The 22,341-nt window shown below is 43.2% G+C and overlaps 1 protein-coding gene across 9 annotated transcripts in view; it reads right to left on the bottom strand.

Annotated features, from left to right (window-relative positions):
* The window catches only part of COBL (cordon-bleu WH2 repeat protein), a 210,294-nt gene that overhangs the window by 145,482 nt on the left and 42,471 nt on the right, over positions 1 to 22,341 (bottom strand). For 6 of the 9 annotated variants that reach the window (XM_049830385.1, XM_049830386.1, XM_049830394.1 and 3 more), the window contains exon 1: positions 15,335 to 15,439. The exons of the other annotated variants lie outside the window; for them this stretch is intronic. In XM_049830385.1, the coding sequence (XP_049686342.1) occupies positions 15,335 to 15,378 (44 nt within the window). In that variant the 5' untranslated portion in view covers positions 15,379 to 15,439. Of the gene's footprint in view, positions 1 to 15,334; positions 15,440 to 22,341 lie in introns of those variants that run through there. 9 annotated transcript variants of the gene reach the window in all.

The following is a 22,341-nucleotide window of genomic DNA, read 5'->3' as shown; positions in this document are numbered from 1 at the left end:
GGAAACGGAACATAACCCTGGGATTATTAATGATGCCCTTATAATGTTACTTGCTTTTCCACAGGTCTTCTAGTGTTTTTCACTTAACTCTGTAACTAAAATACTGCCAGCAATCTCCTTGCACTTGCAGTCATTTTCCAATTTCATCATGCCTTAATAAAAAATGCCACACAATAATAACGATTTATAAAGCCTGCACTTTCAATGAAAACAAGTTGCCAGTCACTCCACAAATAAAAATCCTCGTGCCTCCACGACTTTCCTTTGAGTCATGAGTAAAGAGCAACTAGATGTTAGAAACTCTGAATAACCCACACACCCACGCTACATGCGTCTGAAGAAGATCATTTCCCAGCAGACATTTGTGGACTCGTTACTAACGATCCAGCTGCTAATTTAGCATCTGCTCTTGTTCTCGGGTTACCAGCAGGTCCCTCCCCACCCCACAACCCCACTCTGAATGGGTCGTACTCACGCACAGCTTTGCTTCTTTAAAATACATGGGTATATTTAGTAACAGTAAGCGACTTTACACGATAAGGAGGAGGCATGGTTCAGATTAAGTAGGTAACTAAAACTCAAACAAATAAATCAAAAGCAGGTTTCACAAAACAAAAGTCTTTTTGACTTGGTCATTTCAGTAAAGATTTGAAAGTGGAATAAAAAAGCTTTGCATATGAAAATTTAATCTAGAAGAAAAAAAAAATTCCCTTTCTCTAAAAGGCAACTTGCTGCGGTTCATTTAAACTAGAATTTCTTCACTATGAAGCCAAAACATGCAAGATATGCCATGTATTTTTGCTGTATAAAGTGAAAAAACTTGTATTTTCACAAGTTAATTTTTTAAAAAACTGGATTCAGACAGTAAAACATTACTTTCAGCTTTTCTGGAAAATGAAACTGCCACCAGTAAAGTTCTCAACTTTCACTCAAGACTAAGTCAGTTTTGTAGATGAAAAGGTCCCTGCTCTTCGAATATTACATTCAGTTTCATTAATAAAACTTAACTTCATGACTTATATAACGGTATCATAAAGTTACACAACATTCACTTGTTTTGATTATTAAGAAGTTTTGAGATGGGGTGAAAAAAGTAACGTGCTAAAGTACTAAACCAATATTACTCCATCTACTGCATACGTCCATACAAATTGAGCCACTCTGTGACAAAAATAATTTAATGCAATTAAGTATTAAATGCTATTTAAAATAAAACATTTTTCACTGTAAAAAAATAAGTGCATTATCACCTACTCGGTTCTCCCATTTGAAGGTTCATTGAAATACTGTTCTATTAGAATACATTTCTTTATGCAAACTGAAATAAAAATGGCGCATTATGAATTACAGACTGATTTAAGCAGAGACATACTCAGACATAAATGAATTGATACCAATATTTAGATCTGTAGCCAGAGATCATATGGCTTGTTATCAATTTTATGTAATTACAAAGGACTGTATCAGCACACACTCATATTGACTAAGCTTGAAAAGAGCCAGATTCAGACTAAGTGAGAAAAAAAAAAAGTAATTATATTCTTACCCAAATCCTACTTATACAGCTAAATCTAAGGTTTTTAAGTGTTTCTTCTAACACACTGGTTGTAAAATTCACATCTAATAATGTAAAAGTTTATGATTATTACTATACCTACACAAGTTAACTTGTTATTTTGTGGACGCATTTTTTCCCCCCTTCCTTCTGCAGCACATGAACTCCCAGTGAGAGAAGACAGCAGAGAGAACCAAAAGGTGTCAGGGGAAAAAAAAAGACAAGCGGCTTGAGGAAAGCAATTTGCGTAACCGCACGCTTCTAAACCTTTCCTTTATCATATGCCCAGCCGTGTCTCTACACACACTCACTGGGTCTGCTGGTTCGGGACTTTCTGGGCCCATGTCAGCAGTAAGGACACCGTCAGAGGCACCAAAGCGGTGCTGAAGCCTACCTACCAGGGGAGTCACCGTTCTGCCAAGAGCTACGGGCTTGCCGACGAGACCGGGAAGGACCCGAGAGACCGAGACTGAGGACAGCATGGCCGTCAGACGGCAAGCCATGGCAGAGGGATCTCCTTCCAGCGCTTTTAGAACGCAGCCCCCAAGCAGCAATAACTTTACTCCAGATATGAATTCAACTACGCAGTTCTCCTCTCCCGTCATGCCACAAAATTAGAAACTTGCAAGAGACATTTAAAAAAAAAAAAAAAAAAAAAGGGCCAGGAGGAATAAACTTCACTATCAAGGGACAGTTTCATTTTTTCCAAGTGTTTTCTCCAAGTGAGCATTATCTACTCTGAGCTCCCAGGGACGTACGTGTACTTTCGGGCAATTTTTATAAAACCATGAAGATCCGAACTCCATGACTTGTGAAATCTGCAGGCAACATTGCCAAACCACAGAAACACACTGACCATGTCTCGCCAGCACCGAGCTATACAAGCCAGTACAGAATTTCAGGCAATTTTGAGTCTGCATCAGATGTCAACACGGCTGCACCCTACAGTGCAGCAATAAAAACAGATATCCCTCGGTCCTCATCTTCCACATGCATTTCAAGGAACGCAAGCTACCTCCCAAAATTTGTTTCAACTCACAGTACCACCTCCCTAAATAAGGAGAGTCTCACTGGGGAAAAATTAGTTTCCCCGTGTACAGCAAATTTTATAATCTATAAGCTTGCATGGTCTGTCAGATCATTATCCTCATAAATCCATCCATGACTGCAACATTTGCTCGACGCAAACAGATTGCAGAAGAATTCTGGAAGGAACGGCACAGCTGTACGACACAGTGGACATGCTGGCTCCAGAAGCAAGGTCCCATACAGTAGCATTTATTTCCAGTATTACTCAGCACACATTGCCCAAAGCACAGCTTTTAATCTTCCATCTGCAACTCCATGTGAAATACGAACACATTAATTCAGAGAGAGCCTGCAATTTTCAAAGAATCCTAGAACAGTCACACATTTGCTTCTAGATGCTGAGAGCCTACCAAACCAATAGGATGAAAGAAGAATCTCTTTCTTTCTACAAGCAGCAAAACAGATCGGTGCCACATGCTCATTCTCCCTTGTGCTACCCATCGGTACAAAGGCTTGCTACTTAGACCACCTATATGCGAGGACTAGAGCTGTGCATCAAGCATCTATACCCTAAATCCTTCCTCACACTTGCTCCCAAGCAGTTGCACGTGTACTACTCGCCAACATCCCATAAAGCAGCCTCCAAAACAGCTCCTCTGTGGACTTCTCTATGCCTACATAATTTAGTTCTCAAGAATTGAGGTCTTTTCTGTGATAAGCACTATGGAACAAATCACAGGCACTTCAGAAGGCACAAAAGGAACATAAAGTCCCCAATTCACTTAGTTCCCCAAATTTCGTAAGAAAATTTATCTGGTTGCTGGAAACCCCCTGTTGCTGATTTGGGGTTTTGTCTTCAAATAAACAATGCTTATGAAAGATTTATAAGTATTTGAGTACTGTTGCACAGGTATAGCCAGGTGCTAAACGGGGCATGACGGGTTTCTTTGCGATCTGAGCTTCCACATTATGTTTTCCCAAGTAACAGTCCGGAAGGAAAATTCAGTCTCCATGCTAGTGACATGTTTGTTACCATCTGCTTGGGGAAAAAAAAAACCCATGGCATAGGCTCGATTATTTCTCCAAGATTAATCAAAAGGCCAAAGTACAAAAGGTAACTATAAAAGAGAAGCAAGAAAATATATTTTCCCTTTGCAACTATTTAGATCATTCACTTGCAGGGTTGCTCTATACCAGAGGCCGACATGCACACCCTCTCGAACGATGGCAGAACAGAGCTCTGCCCCGTCATTGTCCACGGCCCCCTATTCAAATTTGGCACCTAAGTTTTGCACTCAGAGACTACTTATGTGAAGACAGCTTAATATTTTACATACAGCACAGAGCTCTTTGTCCTGTAACAATACAGGTAAGTGGAAATTTACATTAACAAATAACGACTGAAAACTGTTTGTACATACACCACTTTTTTAAAAAGGTTAATTCACACCCCCCCCACAAAAAAAAAAAAAAAAAAAAAAAAAAAAAATCAGCATTGCCAGCTGCTTTCAAGGTAAATTTAAACTAAACTGTGAAATATGAACTATTTTAAGACCTTTTTTCCCCACCTATCACTTGAATACTAAACTGCATGTAAAAATCTGAAGTTATTCTCAGGCAGCAAATTAGTATATAAATAATTGGCAATGCACCGCAAGCAATATTTCTTTCCAAGTAACTCCTTATGAAAATGAAGCAGCACGGGGAATTTACGGTGCTTTTCATGGCAAGAAACCCACAGTATCTGTATAAACAGGTTTTATACTTCAGGCAGTTTTATTTTTGTAAAATATTTTCCAGTAGACCTGGATCTCATTTTTAATAGGAGAAAGTATGGTATTTAACCACTTGAATGCAAAGAGATTTCATTCCAAAATAACTATGGCTAATTTGAGAATACACAATAATAAACAACACACAATTATATAGATGAGCAGTATTCTTAAATAAGGCCAGCGTAATGGCATGACAAGTTGTGGGCTTTTAAAAAGAAAAAAAAAAAAAAAAAAAATTAGCACTACCTGGTCTTGCAAAAAGAACAAGTGAGAACAGAAACAAGTGACCTCCTTATCCTCAACCAGTATGAACAATATACTGTTAGCGTCCAAGAGGTCTGTAGATGTAAAATACTAGTGGAAACATGGCACTTCGAAGTTTACCATCATGTAAATAAAGAAAAGCAACCGCAGGTGGAGAATGTAGGGGAATATAGGCACTGAACTCACCTATCTTGACCTAAACACACAAACCCACCTCGCCCTTGTATGATGAGATACCCGATTTTTGTTATTTCAACATAAAACATAAACCAGAACCCCAGTAAAGAGACAAGAGCAGTGTGCACCCACAACTATGCCACCCATCTGCCCCAGCGAAGCCCATGCCGGTCCCTCTCCCACCGGTTTGACGCAGGAGCAGACCCGGAGATTTCAGCTGAGCTGCTTGGGATTGGCACACCTCAGCCTGGCAAACAAAGCAGAGCAAAACCAGACTCCATGGGCTCTTTGGCTCAAAAGCTGAATATTAAAGCAATAGGAGCGTAGCCATGCCCGCTTTCCTCCACACTAAACGGGTCATGTAAATTCAAGCTGCTTCAGAGCAGCTGACCAAAGCCCCATTTCCAATATTGCATTAAACAATTAACCAGTGCTTTTGCTGCTCTTCAGTCTCTGGCAAGTGGAAGCAAGTGCTCTGTCTCTGTCCCAACAGAGTCCCATAAACCATGGGAACAGACAGACCCCTGAGGCTGCCCAGCTTTTACTAGTCATTTTGTATAATATTACACTAACAGCCTTAAAAAATAAATAAATTTTTAAAAATTAAAAAAAAAAAAAAAGAAAAGAAAGAGAAAGAAAAAGAAAAAGAAAAAAAAAGGATGCTTCTAAGAAAAAACAAAATCCCTGGTTTGCCTTACGTGAGGCTGGAAGAAAAGAAACCTTAAAGAAAATGGAAAGCAACAACACAGCTGAGCCAGGAGAAGGAAGACCCTGTATTTTGATTCTGGCATCAAGTGCTAAAACCCACTGAGACACTGTTTATTAATTGCAAAATAGAACTACTAAAAGCAAGGAAGTAAAATAACAGCTTGCATCCACTGATATTCAATTACTTCCAAAATTCAGTTTGCCTTCTTTAGAAAGAAGAATTTTTCACCAAAATTATAGCCAATATTGTTTAGAAGAGTAACATTTCCCAATACCTGTGAGGCTGAAAACTGGGTAAATACCAGTTGCAGAATAACTAACTGCTCTTTCAGGAAGGTATTCTCATTTCTTACAAACCCATGCAAGAGTTGGAAGGGGAATTTAACTAACTGTATTTGCTTAGAAGTTAGGCAGAAAAGCAACTTTACTTTCGCCATGAAATGGTTTAATCATCGATGTACAGTTCTAGGACTGTATTTAGGTAGTCTCTTTCTAGATAGTTTTATGAAGGTTGTACAGTCTACACGACTTGAAGGGACAAAATTAGCCAAATAAATTTATTACATAAAACTGCAGTGTAACTTTTTATGCTCCTCCTAAACACACAGTAATACAGAAAATCCACAAATCTCTGAATTTCAGATAAAATACTGTTCTGTAATTACCCATGTAAAATGCAAGGCATAGCTGTCGCCTTTTTTCGTTTCTTTTTTAAGTTTGATCCTGGACTCTATCCATCACACGCAGATACATCTGTATTTGTCTCGCAATGGAAAAGCTAGGTTTGATGAGAAGAAAGTAATTCTGCATTAACACATTAATCAGGAATAACAGACTCGTTCTGAAGATAGCAATCCTCAACTTACTAATGTAAGCATGGGGGTAAAATTATCTTCTGGTTTATAAAAGCCCTGATGGAGTTTGAGAATGATGTCCTGGCACACTCTGGTTTCTCCCCAGCATCCCTGTGCCCGGCTGACCTTGGGCAAGTCCAGGACACACAGCCCGCTGCTGAAGGATCCGCAGCTTCCCTGGGTACAGAAGGGTTTGGGACTCACTGGCCCCAGTCTGTTCCCCTAGACAAGGCATTACCCAGGGAACAAAGCCGCACAAGAGACCTTAAGGAGCCATAAAACAAGAGAGTAAAAAGACCACGTGTCTCAAAAAGCACAAGGTTATGCACATCTGACGTTGTGACATTATTTTAGCACACGATGCTGCTCTGTGTTGCTACGAGATGACCAAGGGACTCTTCAGTTCAACACAGGCAAAGAAACAGAGGTAATTAAGAGCAACCAAAATAAATAATCGCGTTAATTACAACACAGGCAGTTTAGCAACATGATCTGACCAATTTAATGAATTGGTAGAGTCAGTCTTCGGAGCACCTGACGGCGTCACAGTACCAAGATTTTAATCGTGGCAGAAGCCAAAGGCTGGTCTCCTTCCCAAGGAGAAAGCCCTGTCCTAGCAGGGACCGATCAGAGCATTCGTCAGAGCGACTGTGAGCAACACCACGAGCCCCATTACAGCAAAGAAAGCTGTGCTGACACTGAAACATGAGCTGTACCCCCAGGGAACCCAGTTTTAATTTATTTGGTATCCATGAAAGTGTAGGCTGGGTACCAAGTTACTCAAAAAAAAAAAAAAAAAAAAAAAGAAGGAAGGAATCTGGATTCACACCAAGATATTCCCTCATCAACACCCAGAACCATTGCTGTGCCATCCAGAAATAAAGAAATAAAGCACCACCACAGGAGGAGAGATCAAAGAAAAGCACAGAAAACAGTTTTTTCTTCCAATTTGGCTGAAACTATTTATTGATTTTGGAGACTCCTCTTGCGGCACGCTTAGACAAAAACAAAAGGGAAAATACATGTCCTGTGCACAGTAAGATCAGACATGCCATGCTTGATATATTTACATAGGTGGTATTTTTGCTGCATATGCAAGATACTGACCTCAAACAAAAAAGAAAAATGCAGAGAGAAAAACCATCTAAGCACAGAAGTAAGGACACAAATGAAATAATATGTTTTATTATAAAATAACTTGGAGTTTTTATCTATCTTTTTGGAACCTGCTAAAGCAGGGAAAACAAATAATGTTTGTTATACCTCAGAATAACTCTACACAACAGAAATAGAAGAAAGATTAGCATTTTAAAGGGTCTTGAATAGAATTCACTACTTTATTTTCTCTTACATTAGAAAGCTGCTGCCATAGCTCCCAACAGACCTCCAGGGCAAGCGCAGGGGAATGCCTACTGCGGCACGTGTAGGGCGGGAAGGAATAGATGAGCTTTTAAAACAAAAGTCATCTAGATAATCTAAAACAGAGCTCATTGCAGCTTTCTTCTTGTGTCCCTGGACAAGTCGGCTTTGACCGAGCCAGTTCTGCATCTGGTGGATCTTACGTACACCGCAGGAAGAGGACCTTCACACAGCGTCGGAGAACAAGCTCCTGCTCATGTCACCATCACAACCATCTCCTGACACCATGTAATACAAGTACCGAGGAGAAATCCAGCAGTCTCACCCCAAAAAAACAAACTGCCTTTTCAGAGGAAGGGCACTGACAGACAAACAGGAACGACTGTCAGACCTGGGAGATGGCAACAACTGATTATCAATGGTGCATTCGTACTCAGGCCCTTGAACTTGGTTGTTCTCCAGTCTAACTAAAGCGTTAAAAGATTAACAAAAAGCAGTAATATAAAGAGGTTTTATATCGTCTTGCTATGAATGCTGGCACATATGTTTATTAAAACAATGTTTGAGAATTCAGAAAGCATCTCATCAGCCATCAATGTTACCTGTTCTAAATGTATTTGTGTGGTCTTCAAAAAAAAACCAACAAAACAAAGTCATTAAGCCTTGATTACTGAAAACCAACGGAGTTCTACCCTTCTAGCTCAATATCACAATAAAATATCAGTAACAGTTGATCAGATCAGCATGCATTTATATAAATAAAACCTGACATACAGCAAAGGAAAACAGGTACGGCAAACAGAAACATACTGCTTGTTAGTCATGCTTGGTGAAAACATAAAGTAATATCTGAGTAAGTACTTCTGGATTGGTACTTGCTGTTGAACCTTACGGTACAGCTATATTTAGAACACTGATAATGTAAAATGTAAATTTCTTGCTCAAGCTCCATGCCAGTGATACGACTTTGTATCTTACCTATTTGTTTTGTTGAGTAAAGGAAGTTTTCACTGTTAGCACCACAAAAACAGCATGGCTCAGAAAGACCATATGTTCTTCTAGCCTTTGGGTCACCACTAGAGCTTGCTGAGGAAACATGGATTGCAACACAACAGCTTTGGGACTACTGAGGCTTATGTCTATCTGGCTTCTCGCTCGAAGAAAAAAGGAGGACTCCAGGCTGCCGGGTGGTCCTGGCACTTTGGTGTAGTAAAAGCTACTGCAGGTTTAATCCTCAGCCCTTTCTGTGCTGAGCAGGTCCTTGAATCTGGGTTTTCTGTAAGTGAGCTCCCTAATTACCTGGCTGCTGATTACTTAGGCGAGGGACTCTCCATCGCACCTTACTGAGCCGCTCCACTTTGCATACACCAAAGTAACACGGAGAAAGAAAAGCAGAGCAACTCAGAGGCCAACTTTAAAACTTATGCACAGGTCAATCACCTTTAATAAAAATAAAACACTGGAGAATTCAGACCCGAACCCAAAAACACTGCCTGCCTACTGCACCTCTGCAAGTATCTTGGGCCCAGCCTACACTAAGTTTTCACTTCATTTGCACCTTTCCTATCTGCTTTAATGATGCTCTCTGTCTTAAAAAAAAAAAAAAAAAAAAAAAAAAAAAGTATACCAGGGTTGTATCATTTTTTGACTACCAGAGAAAGCTTTATAACTCATGCTTCTTCACTGAAACTGTCAGAGGAGGCTGCCAACTCTCTTCCATACAACACATGCCAAGGAACACACAAAACACAGCTTAACGTGCAAATGTCAGGCTGAATTTACAGGGTCAGCAGTAAGAAATTAAATTTTTTGTCCCACAGACACTCTCAGTCTGGAAGCTAGAGTAAGAACAAAGGAACATAAACAGAAGAACCATTCCCAATCCATTTGCTTTCCCATTTCTCCGATTAGGACAACTACTCTGCACAAATGCACAGCATCTTAAGCAGCTCGTTAGCTGGGGCATTAATGGAACCAAAAAGACGACATTTCTGGTGAGACTGGACTACAGCGGGTACGAGATGCTGTGTGTCAGCGCCATGGCAGCGCAGCCCTGACACGCAATCTCCGTGACTCACTCCTTGGCATGGGTTAAGTCCCTGGCTCATCACGGACACTCTCATGCTGAAACTATGACAACAATACACGTTATACAATGATACGCAGCCTGGCTCGCTGGGCAACTAGCAGCCCTGTATGTTAGCACGCTCTATACATTAAGAGGATTAATACGTTAATACGGGTTGTAATTTCTGTTAGCTGGAAATGCAGCTACTTTTTAAAAGATCCTTAGATCATAATTTTAGCTGGAAACACAGGTTTTAAGTCTTTTCTTATTTCCAGCTTCTACTGCAGGAGCTGGCTTGACCCCCCTACAGAAAAATAAATTTCTAAAGACCCCTCAATCTCTTAGAAGCAGCATTAAAGTGTGAAAGCTGTCAATTTTCATGGAAATCACAATGCCAGAGCAACACAAAAAGCTGCAGTATACAGACCCCTGTCGTTGCCAGAAAATCAAGTGTTTGCTGATGCTAACAGAGTAGCTAAAGGCCAGACACAGGGGAATACTTGTTAAGGCACTGAATTGCAATTCAGGAGAAGTGAGGTACTTCCCTAACTCTGCCACAGGCTTCCTGGCTGCTTTCGGAGCAGGTCATGTAAATGTGTTCACGCTTTTGCCTATATAAATAAAGTGGAGTCTCCTACATGTATTTCTTTAACCCAAAAGAATATTGTTAGGAAGCCTTCATAAATGCTTGTAAGGTAATTCAAGTCTGTGACAACAGGAGTCTTAAATATTTACAACACCATAGATATTTAAGAATAAATACACGTATTCAAGAAAATCCTCATTCCTTTGAAGGCAAAAAAAACCCCTTCTTCATTCTGGCCATACTCATGCACTGTCATCTGAATTACTCAGCAAAAAGCAATATACTGCTTCTCTAGCAAGATTAACTACACACAAAGCAGCCATGTATTTACCGAACTGACTTCAAAATAAATATTTAAGAAGTTGTTTTTCCTTAATGGTCAGCACCATCTAAAAGTGCACCCATGAGAGTGCTCTAAAGTGTAATTAACCCCCGCTCTCCAGACCTTTATCTAGTGCAGCATCCTGAAATTCATTGTAATTGGTGCAGCTTGGCCAGGATGGGGTGGCAAGTAAAAATCTGTCCCATCAAAGCATAGTGCTACCTCCTGCAGAGCAGTAAAGTGCTTTCATGAAGACAAGCAATTTTACTAAGATGTAAACTTACAGGAGCAAAACCTGCAGAAAAATGAATCTGGAATTACAAGGGGAAGACGTAAAGAACAAACAAGACAGGCGAAAGAGAAGATTCAATTTCATCTAACAGTGGCAGGAGTGGCATAAAAGAGCAAAATGAAAAAATACAAAAGATATCAATGGGAAAGAAAACAATGAGAGACAACTGGGAGACTGGGAGAGTGAAAACAAATCCTGAATATTCTAGACAGCCCAGAAATGGAAGAGACTTTAAGAAGCCATCTATTTCATCCTCTACTCTGGTGCAAGACTAACAAATTTCTGAAAGAAAGGGAAACGTAAGATAGGAGAAATGGGAAACTGGAATTCAGAAAGAACAGCTGTCAGGACTGGATTACATAGCGTTTATCTCACCATTTAGCTTATTCTTACAATTAGCTTGCTTATCTTCAGCAATCCCGAGATGTTAGTCATGACTGAAAATAGAAACGTCTTCCAGCACATTAGCTCAACAGTTTTCATATATTCATATAGAGGTGCAAAACACAGTAAAAATGACCTCGTTTCATTTTACACAGTAGCAAGCACAATTCTTCTGTCACCATTACCAGAGTTTTATTTAATGTGACCTATCTCCACTGACACAGAAAGAACTACTTTGGACCCAAACTACGTGTGAGAGGAAGATAGGGCTAATGTTGCCTGCGGTGCCAGAAAAATGTATTACAGAGAAGCTCCTTGTCTCAGGTGTACACGTAAGAAACGCCACCTGAATTCTGCGGGAGCAGTGCAGTACAAACAGGGACACAACATGAAGGATAATGCCAAGAACACAAGTGTCAGCCTTGCTACTGGCCAAGGCAGCAATCTTCAAAGCCGGTACCACGCTGCTGCTCTAAATTTCTAACCACGGTCATCGCTCTTTGCCACCCCGGACGCCGCACATTACCCGGAAATCTCACATAAATACAAAACAGAGGAAACGCATGCAGATTGCTCAGTTTTCCAATGTTGATTTAAAAATTAATTACATCGTTGTTTCTTCATACCCTGATTCTTGTAACATTTGAAGGCGAGATAAGAGTACAGCGTAACCAGCATTACACAGATGTTCACACAGATGTTCTGAGGACAACAGTGCCCACTAGGCTTTTCCAGACAAGGTTTACAAATAACACCCTAAATACAAGCATAATAAAAAATTTACTTTTTCTTTTTTTTTAAAGCTGGATGGGCAGTTTCACAAAGTAATCCCCTTAACTATGTAGAGTAGGTATAAAATAATAGCAAAAGGTTTCAACATGTTGAGATGTGCAACCTGCTCTGTACCTGGGGGCTTGCTTTCCCAGCTTCTGCACATAAACGTTACTGACATTTCACAGCCTTTATCTGACTTCCAGGGTCACTTCAATCCGGCAGGTAAGTCCCTCCAAAACAGGTGTGCTAATGTGTGCCTGTATTTGTCAGTACTATAAGGCCCTGTAAAATAGGGAAGGAAGCTGAAGCACAGAAAATAAAGGTTCTACTTAAAGAAAGCGCTCATACATCTTAACATGGGGGGATTTCCCCACATTTGCCAGACTCCAGAGGAAGCTTTTCTGTGCTCAGATGGAAAGGCATGGAGAAGGACCCAGGAACTGCTGGTTTCCATGGGAGATGGAGATGCTTTCAGTGACAAGGGAAGATACTCTGCGAGGCTCCTAACGAAGCAGAACAGAACTGATCCTCTCAGTCCTCATTTTGGGCTTGAGCCTGCCATGCCAATTATGACCAAGGTATGTCTGTTTTGCCATATTACAGTCAAAAAATTCACTAACCGAGACACCCAGAGAGGCCTATCTCTGCTCTCCCTAATGAAATAAGGGCAGATACAGACACCAAGGTAGTAGACTTTAAACAAGTGTATTTCTGTCTTCTAGCACCTGTTGCACGATCACAGAATAAATCCCGATTTCTGCTGTTGCTGCTGTTGGTCTTAAATTCACCTTCATAAGCTAAAATAAATCTTAATTAAATAAAGCATCACGGACTTGGTAAAGCTTTACAAAACTCATGCCTAGCAATTAGCAACAATAAAATTCTTGGTGCTGAAGCCTACAATCATTTTTCAAACTGAGAAATGGGAAAAACCCTGCAAGACCACCACAAACTGCAGTTTTCCTTTGCTGTTTAAAACAAAAAAAGCCCACACAGTATCCTGCTTTTAAACGTACAATTCTGAAGCAGCTGTGCCTCAAAACACACGTAGTCAATTTATCTGCATAAAGCACACAGCAGAGCTGCTCTACCCCGTACCAAATGATACATTAAATTAGTTCACTGTTTAACAAGGGAAACTCGTAACGTTGCTGTTAATGATTTACACAGAGACAAAACAGCTCTGTCTGAACTTTCTTAAAAATCATGAAGTTGCGGTCATTTTAACCTCCCTTTCATAACTGCGAGCTAACCCAATTAATAAGCTGGAAACGTGTACAGCATTTCTTCTGCCATGAAAGGAAGGTATTTCTGCCACAGTGGCCTGAAAAGCCAGCGCTCCCTGGGCACGCTCCATAGATGCGGCTCACGTCTGGGTTCATATGGGAACCAACAAGGACAGATGAAGCTGTCCTCTTGCCGCGCTTTCCTAGCCCTAGTGGATTTCTTCACTAGGCGAGTAAAACCTGATTAGGGACCAAACATCCACTAGTTTCCAGTACGGATGTTAGCAACTCAGGGACTTACGAACCGTTCAGTGAAGCCCACTGCTAACAGCACGGACACATCCAGGCTGGGAACCTCTGACTTGCAAGAAAAGGTGACAAGCAGTATTTCAAGGCTGAAATCAGCTCAGATAAAACAGAGAGGCGTTCCCCATTGGTGCACACAACAGCATTGCCATCGACTTCCACAGGAGCGGATTAACAGCCACAGGCTTTGCTAGGCAATATCCCAAGCACATCTTCACCTTACGAGTAGAATCACCTCCTCGAGCCGTGTCAGGAGTGATCTGACCGAAGTTAACGCTGTTACTGCAATTGCTGTTCGCACATGTGATATCTGAGTCTGGCCGCAGGTGGGTTTACGTAGATAAAACTGGCTACGTAGGATTCAGGAGGTTTGTTCAGAAATGCCCTCAAGCTCATCTCTGAGATGCACTAATAACACCCTTTCTCATTGCAAACTCAAACTCTTTAACCAATCTTTGGATACCTAGCAATTGAGACAAATTTTTAACCAGCACTACATCCGAGAAACGCTAGTTACTCTTCCAAGCACAAGTGCAAATTGGCATCCTAGATCTCCTCTCGATCAGGATTTTAGAGAGCAGCTATGCTATTGCATCAACTAAATACGGAGAAGAGAGGCATGTTACACCTGCTGCTTTTCATAGAAGGTTAGCTTAAAAGGTCACAACCAAACTGGAATTAAGCCTTTCGTTTACAAAAAGAGCAGCAAGCTATGCCGTGCTCTGCTGGTGAAAGAAACGCTGCACACCTACGGTTTCATTACTACAACACTACCAACGGCATCTTTTCTTTACCCATCGCTCTGTTGTCTGTTAAGCACTGCAAGACTCCCTACTAAACACAGAAACTAAGGAAATTAAACCTAACAAAAGTACTGTAGCCCACTAGCACGTACTTTAAAGCTGTTTTCTGCTTCGCTGAAAAGGAATTTACGACATAAACATCAGAACTAAAAATAAATTAAAAAAGCTGCTGAAGCAATCACAGTCTTTTCCAGCCGGTGCAGCCAGCCAGTGTGAAGTAGAGCAGTAAATTGCGGCGAGCGGACAGCACGGCTCTTCAAAACTTGCCCGGCTTCTAGCTCTGACAAAAGAGACCGCTCAGGACTTCATCTTGCCGCCGCTCCCCTCGTTTAATTAACGGACCGGTCAATTCGCCGCTGGCCTACTGGGTGTTCGTCTCTTCTCTCAGAAGAAGACCCAAACCAAGCCCCAGCTCCACCTGCGGCTGCCTGCTCTTTATGGGGAGCGGTGCCCCCCGTCGCCCAGGGCAGGAGCGGCGGGGAGCAGCGGCCGGCTCGGCGCTCACCGCCCGACCTCCCGCCCGCCGGGCCGGGCCGAGACCCGAGGCCGGCACCGTCCTCCCTCCCTCCGCCGCGCCGGGGCCGAATAAACCTTTCAAAGCCCCCCCCCCCCTTTTTTTTTTTTTTTTGGTACGGACGCCCTGCTGCCGCGGGCTCCCCGGGCCCGCCCGGCCCTGCCGAACCCCCCTCGGCCCAGAAATAACCCCCCAAACCGGAGAGCCGCTCGCTGCGGGCGAAGGGGCAGCGGCGGCAGAGCGGGGCCGGGGCAGCCCCTTCCCTTCCCGCGGGGAGAGGCGAAGCGGGCACCTCCGCACCCAGACGCGCAGCCTCCCCGCCGCCCCCGCCGGCTTACCCGCTGGGAGGCTTGCTGGCCCCGGGGCGCAGGAGGGTCTCCATGGCCGGGCCGCCCTCGCCGCTTCTCAGGGGCCGGACGCGGTCCGGCAGCGGCGAAGGTCGGCGGCGGGACCGACAGAGACGGAGGGAGGGAAGAGGGGAGAGGAGGGAGAGGAGGGAGAGGCGGCCTCGCCCCGTCCCTCAGCCGCCCGGCCCCGCTCCCCGCCCCGCCGCCCGCCCCGGGCGGTTTCCGTGAGGACTGACCGGCCGGGGCGACGGCGGGGGGGGGGAGCAGGGGAACGGCCGAACCGCGGCAGCGGCCGGCGCCGCCTGGGAAGACCCTCTCTCGCCGCTTTTTGCCGTAAACTCGGCAAAACCGAAGCTGGCGGGGGGGTGCGTGTGTGTCCCCGGGGCTGAGCCCCGCGGGGAACCAGGGCTGTCCCTGAGCCTCACGCCCCGCGTTGGCACCTACGGCTTGTTTCTCGTTACCTTTATTCTTACAGGTTCTTTTCTTCTCTCCCCCCCCCCCCTTCTTGGAGGCGGCGCGAGGACTTTTTTTTTTTTTTCTTAATTAGTAGTGGCTTTGGTCAAGAGAGGGGCTGAAGGGCACGATCGGGCAGGCAAGGCAGGCTTCTGCAGGGTGCCAACCCGGCCCCTCAGCCTCTGGTTAATGGTCACCCTTTCCCCCCCCCCAAAAAACACCACTTCCTTCCCCCCCCCCCAAAAAACCCTTCCTTCCCCCCCCCAAAAAAACCCCTTCCTCCCCCCCTCCCCCAAAAAACCCCTTCCTTCCCCCCCAAAAAAAACCCCTTCCTTCCCCCCCCAAAAAAAACCCCTTCCTTCCCCCCCCCCAAAAAACCCCTTCCTTCCCCCCCCCCCCCAAAAAACCCCTTCCTCCCCCCCCCAAAAAACCCCTTCCTCCCCCCCCCAAAAAACCCCTTCCTTCCCCCCCCCAAAAAACCCCTTCCTTTCCCCCCCCAAAAAACCCCTTCCTTTCCCCCCCCCAAAAAAACCCCTTCCTTTCCCCCCCCCCAAAACCCCCTTCCTTCCCCCCCCCCAAAAAAACCCCTTCCTCCCCCCCCCCCCCCCCCAAAAAAAAACCTTCCTTTCCCTCAGGCTTCAGCTCCGCTCTCTGGCTGTTCTGCCCATGGGAAAGCATCTTGCCCAGCTCTGTGACCAGAGTAAACACGAGCAGCTTCTCTGGCCCCGAAAGCCAGTTTCTTTCCCGGCCAGCAAGGTTTGGCAAACCTGGGTCAGAAGCTGCGCACGAGTGATGGCTCTGCTGCCTGCGGGAAACCCGCATCCCAGGCAAATTGTAAATGCTTTGAAACATCCAGATGTTGCATTAATTTGCCAGTTACAGAAAGGAAAATGACGCGTCCCATCTTTTCTGTAGTATGTGAATGGAAGATTACCATAGATGCCCACCTTGGTCTTCTACCAAGGCTTTTGCATTATGATCAAAATACCTAGGTTTTGTGCATTTACCCCATATGTAACGGAACACTTAGGGTAGTACAGTCATCCCTAATTTTGTCTTCTCTCGCTTTGACAACCTGAAGTCCCCTTCCAACGCCCGTCTCCTCAGCAGAGAGCTGAGAATGCTGCTTTCCGTTCCCTCCCCTCCATCCCTGACATACACAGACGGGGTAAGGGAGACAGCTGACTGTCCTAGCTGTAGGTAAAGCGACAAAAATACAAATTTGCAGAAGCAAAACATTGATCCCTAACTTCCCTGTTACCATGGGCAGAAGTTGACTGAGTCACCACAGTTCAGTAATCACCCTGGTCATCTGAGCCACTTGCCACGGTAATGAGCCACATGCCATGTTCCTAGTTTGCACTTTTATGAAAATAAATAGGCTAGCTTACATACTTTATTTTGCAAGTGGATTGGTTCAAAGACTGCATGCTGTCAGTTACCATAGCTCCAGGAATGAATAGTGATCTATTAAATCACAGGAACTTGATTTCATAGCTCTGTTCATCATCTATTCAGTCATTTTTCAACTCCCCTTCCTACTCCTAAATCTAATGAACTCTTCCCTATCCTAGAATAGACGCTAAAGCTGCGCAGACACAAAATCTCTGGAGAAACCCCCCAAACCTTCCCCCGTCTGCATCATTAGCAAACTACACCGCTCCAGTCATTGCAAGAACCTGAAAGAACTTCCTTTGCCTCAGCTGTAACTTCTGCTCGACCATGATACACCCAAGCAGAAGTGTAAAGCACAAACCAACTAAATAGTATTCGCTTATTATGTTCACTTCTTTTTATATAGCACAGCAAAAGAGCGAAAGCCTCTTCATCACCGAAATCGCGATCTTAATACATCTCCGGAGCGCCAGCAGCACCGACTGCCCATGGCCCCGGTTCTTTGGTCCCATTTAGCTGATGGAAAAGCCAGGAGAAATGCGGGGAGCACACTCTGCAATACAACACAGGAATCTGCCTTTCTCCAGGCTCCTTGGCACTGGGCCCAGCTCCCCAAAAAAGGCCAAAGGGAGCACTTCTAGTGTGCGGTGCAATCCCCACAATCTGGATGCTATGCTCGCTTTTGAGGCAAAGGCCGTTAGTTGGGAGAGGGACTGCGTGAGTAATTGTCAATCTCATGTCTGTGAGACCGAGCATGTTCAGTCCCCCCCAGGACTGTTTCTAACCCTTTCCTGTCTGTATAGCTTCATCTCCATTTAGGTGGGCCTCCTCAATACATTTCCTGAGAAAATTAAGTCATTTAGATGACAAAATCCTTGTTGTAAAATAGTTTAGGCCTTTAAAAATAAGAACTTAATCGCCAGTGCAATTTCACATTTCTGCTTCTAGAGATTCTTTAGAACATTACTCCTATTTCTCCTCACCTTCACCGCTGGTGGTATTACTGAATCAAACCTTTAAGGCTACATTTTTCTTCTGCTAAAACTGGCCTGCAGTGTTTCAGGAATTTGAGTTTATAGTTTAAACTTAACTGAACACGTAAGGAATCTGGTAAGACAAGTCTCATACCAAAGAATTTGTTTCTAATGTAGCAAAAAGAGGTTAAAATTAGCTCAGCATTAGCTAACGCACACCAGTTAACCAAGCATTTTCTCTAGTCTGGCACAAATCTCTTCCTGCAATTTAGCCGTCTGAAGACCATCCTAGAACTGGAAACCAGGTTTGAGTTTAAAAACTAAGGCAAAAATAACAAACCTGAATTCATAGCAGGAAAAGATTGTGAATGAAAGTTAGTTAATGTGGCTAGGTTTAGTTAATAGCAAACATGCATTTTTAACCACATAAATCCTTTTCCCATTCTAAGCAATCCAGAAATTGCAATTTAAGCATTAGTCCCTAAAAGAGAGTTGACTTACTGTACAATTGCAAAATTCCTAGGTATGTAATTATAGCAATTGGAGCTGTGTAGCCTCAAGCTCACAAAATTCTTTTATTTTGCTATCCACAGGAGGAAAAAAAAAAAAAAAAAAAAAAAAAAAAAAGAGGAGATAAGGGAAATGAGATTTTCAGAGCTTGCTAGACCATTTCTTTGAGTCCCGAGTACCACTTCTTCAGAAAGTTCTTTTGGGATTTAGACCTACAGGTCCTATTGTTTTTATTAGGAACCTGAAATAACTGTAAGCAAATGATACCAATTTTAGAAGAACGTGTCAAAATAACAAATAAAAAACAATGAGTAGTTTTGAACAAACATCACATCATTTCTGGTCCATACAAGACTAACACAACATTATCAAATACCACTGAAGAGGCTGAATTTGCTTCAGAAAGGCACCATGACTCGATGAGTGGGGCACTCAAGGGGGAACGAGGATATTGTGCTTGGATCTGCCCATAGTCAGATAGCAAATCACTGACAAGTTTTTGGTTCATCTTTCGTTTCTCTTACTTTTCCTGTGTCATGGCAAGAAGCCTCCTTTGTGACTCAGTGGCAAACTGCACTTGTACAGCATCTAGAAGAGAGCAAAGACATTTCCTGCCCTGGGCAACCTGGGGGTTTTGGAATAGCGGTTTTAGTTTTCTTCATGGTTTTCAAGACTTACATGTAAGAAGTCCGTGATGTCAGTTGAGGCTCCCAAGGAAAGAACTAAAAAAGATACTAATCATCTAAAAACATGACAAAGCAGCCATCTGAAAAAGCACATGGATACGGATATAGGTTTATGTAGCTTTAGCTGAGATGGTTCGTGTTATTTCAGAGTTATCAGGTAATTGCCTCCTGCCTACGTAGAAATACTGAAGCTTGCCCGTTGTCTTGTTATCCCTCAACCTGTTCTGTTCTGAAAGATAGATTCCTTCAGAGATTTTTTTCTTGTGTCCCAAAACTTACTGAAGTCAGTGAAGAGTTTGGAGGATATTTGGCCTTAAGACACCTAGAAAAAGGAATTGGGAGTGTGATGGAGAAAGCTAGAGACTCTTTCCCAGCCTTGCATGGAAAAGGCTGTTGAGGAAATCCCTGCTTGACCATTCACTCCTGCCTTCAAACCGCGGTAAGGTGGAGCGAGGGACAGCACAGCCCAGCAGACAAGTGGGTGCGTGATGCAGCACTGGCCCAACGCTGACGCTCGGGAGCCACAGGGCAGAGTGAGCACTGTCATGCTAGGTAAAAATATTCTGAAAAGGGAGGGTCCCTTTGCCTTAGAGGGTATTTCAGAGCATGCGTGCAGGGCGGGAACATGATGTACATGATCAGAGATGGGGAAATGGTTTCAAACCACGACGTGAATAGAATAAGAGGAATTTCTGTGAATGATGCAGCCATCAGGAAATTAAACCCGGGTTATTTTAAATGTGGCTAAAAGTGGACACAGCAGGCATCAGCATGACCCAGACTGAAGCTGATAGGTCTCTATAATATGCTGACGCAGTCTTGAATGTAAGAACCACAGAACTCTGGGGATTTTGTTTTAAAGGTTGGGTATTGATTACATGCTTATTCTTCCATTCTTCCTCTTTTTTTCTCAACAGCTTCATAGTCTGTTGCTTTTCCCTAACGTTTCATTCTATATATTTTGGACAAGTAGCCTTTTATTTCCTCTCTTTTCGACCATTCCTCTTACATGAACTTTTTTCAGGATTTGAAACTCCAGGCCTAGCCTGCAATTGAACCAACATTAATGAAAGGATATTTACCTGGACAGACCCAGTGGGCCAGAGCTCGTGTTCTTGGGCTCAGCTGTGGTGAGAACCTTCCTAAGCAAGACGCTAATGTAAGATGCTTCCCAAAATCAGAGTTGCATGACTTGTACTCATCTGAGAACAGTGTCAGGGAAGACAGCACTATTATCCAGGGAAAATATAAAATTAGTCTTCGAGACCATGTCATATTACATGACTGAAAAATGCCTCTGGGCAGTCTTGACCAGCTTACAATCTGAATCCAAACATTAGCTAATTTATGTAAATACACCTTCATTGTACTGAGCTGGGTAACCCCGCTCAGCGTGCTGGTCAGGGTGACCCACCTACAGCCATTTCTCAGTGTGAGGTTTTTGCTTTTTGTTTGCCACGCCAAGGAGAGTCTGAAGTTGTCAAAGCAGCATTTCAGAGAAGTGACTCACCGCCTCCCAGATGCTGGTGCCACTAAACCTCCCATCATCCTTACCTCTTTCTCTAATGAAAATAAGTTGTGCTACGCTTAGAATTACCCTCTCTTTCAGCATTTTCATAAAAGAGAAGTAGAGCTCTTGGGCTGCTTAGCCCAACAGAACTAGCAGAAAGGGAAAATTAGTGAGCCTTTTGCGTAAATAACTTCCTACGAATTGAAAACAGTTAATTTAGAAGTGGCGTGAAGTCACAGCAGAGCACTTGACTTTGGCATGATGCTTTTCCAGTCAATGGGGTACAGACAGGCCAGCCTTTTATAAAGCCAGGCAGGACTGACAAGGAGACGGCAGAAGGGACGCTTCATGCATCGTCTAGTGCAGCACCAAAGACAACAGAAAGCTCGCTCTCTCCCTCTTTGTGAGCTATGGCCGTGGCACATTCCCAGTTTTCCTTATGCAGTGGACTGCGTACACGACACCGCACTGCCCCACCATTGCAACCAGCCTGTGCCACTCACGCACACTGTGCTCAGCTCTCCTCCCAGCACGCTGCGAGAGGCGCCAGCCAGGAGTGCCTGCCACCTTTGAAACGCTGACTTTCGTGTGGGGCTTCAGCTACTAACTGCTGAAGTCCCTCTTCAAGTAAGTTAGTCCCTGCAGTGACCAAATGCCCTGAGAAAACAATTCTCAAGTGAGCCATGTCTGTACTGAATACTCAATACCAGGGTTTCTATTTCAAGAAGGCTATTTCTATTTTCACGTATATAATACAGCCAAGCTATAACCAGAAGAATTATATCCGCTCACAGTCCTCTCTATAAATATTTAATGCTGTATGAGACAAGTTTTATTAACAATGTCCACAACTATCTTTTAGCTCACAGACTGGGTTAAACTTCTACCACTTTCAAATAGATTTTTTTCAGTACAGTCTTTAGAAAGTTTCCATGGTTAGGAAGTAACGGTATCTCAAGGTTTCATTTTCAAGTTTCAGGATGGATAAATAGCAACATAGATCTTGTAGAATTTCATAGTTAATGTAATTCTCATTCCATACTTGCATCATCTGATGCATCTTTCAGTTAATCCTGATTGATAGCACCATAAATGAAAACAGGATTTCATTCTGTATTTAAATCAAAACTAATACACTGCAGATAAAGGCAGATACACACGTACCTACACAAAAATAGAAAAATAGCAGCCGTGGTGCTGCTGCTATTTCTATTAAGTTACATAACTCATGATTGCCTTGGTTGAACAACAACACTTCAAAGCGCACAAAGATTTACATGCATGTGAAAACTCACCAATATTGTACTTAACTTACATTTCTTAATTCTTCAGAAAAAATAAGACCCTTTGACATACAGTATCAACCCTAGAATTCTCCGTATACTGAACAGGGACTTGAACAGCTACATACTGTTAAATCACTGCATGCGCCCCCAAAGGCCTACCTTTTATTCATTCCCACCCTAAATG

This window comes from Accipiter gentilis, chromosome 27, assembly GCF_929443795.1.
Source record: "Accipiter gentilis chromosome 27, bAccGen1.1, whole genome shotgun sequence".
Classification (NCBI taxonomy): Eukaryota; Metazoa; Chordata; class Aves; order Accipitriformes; family Accipitridae; genus Astur; species Astur gentilis.
This window is presented reverse-complemented; position numbering and strand designations above follow the sequence as displayed.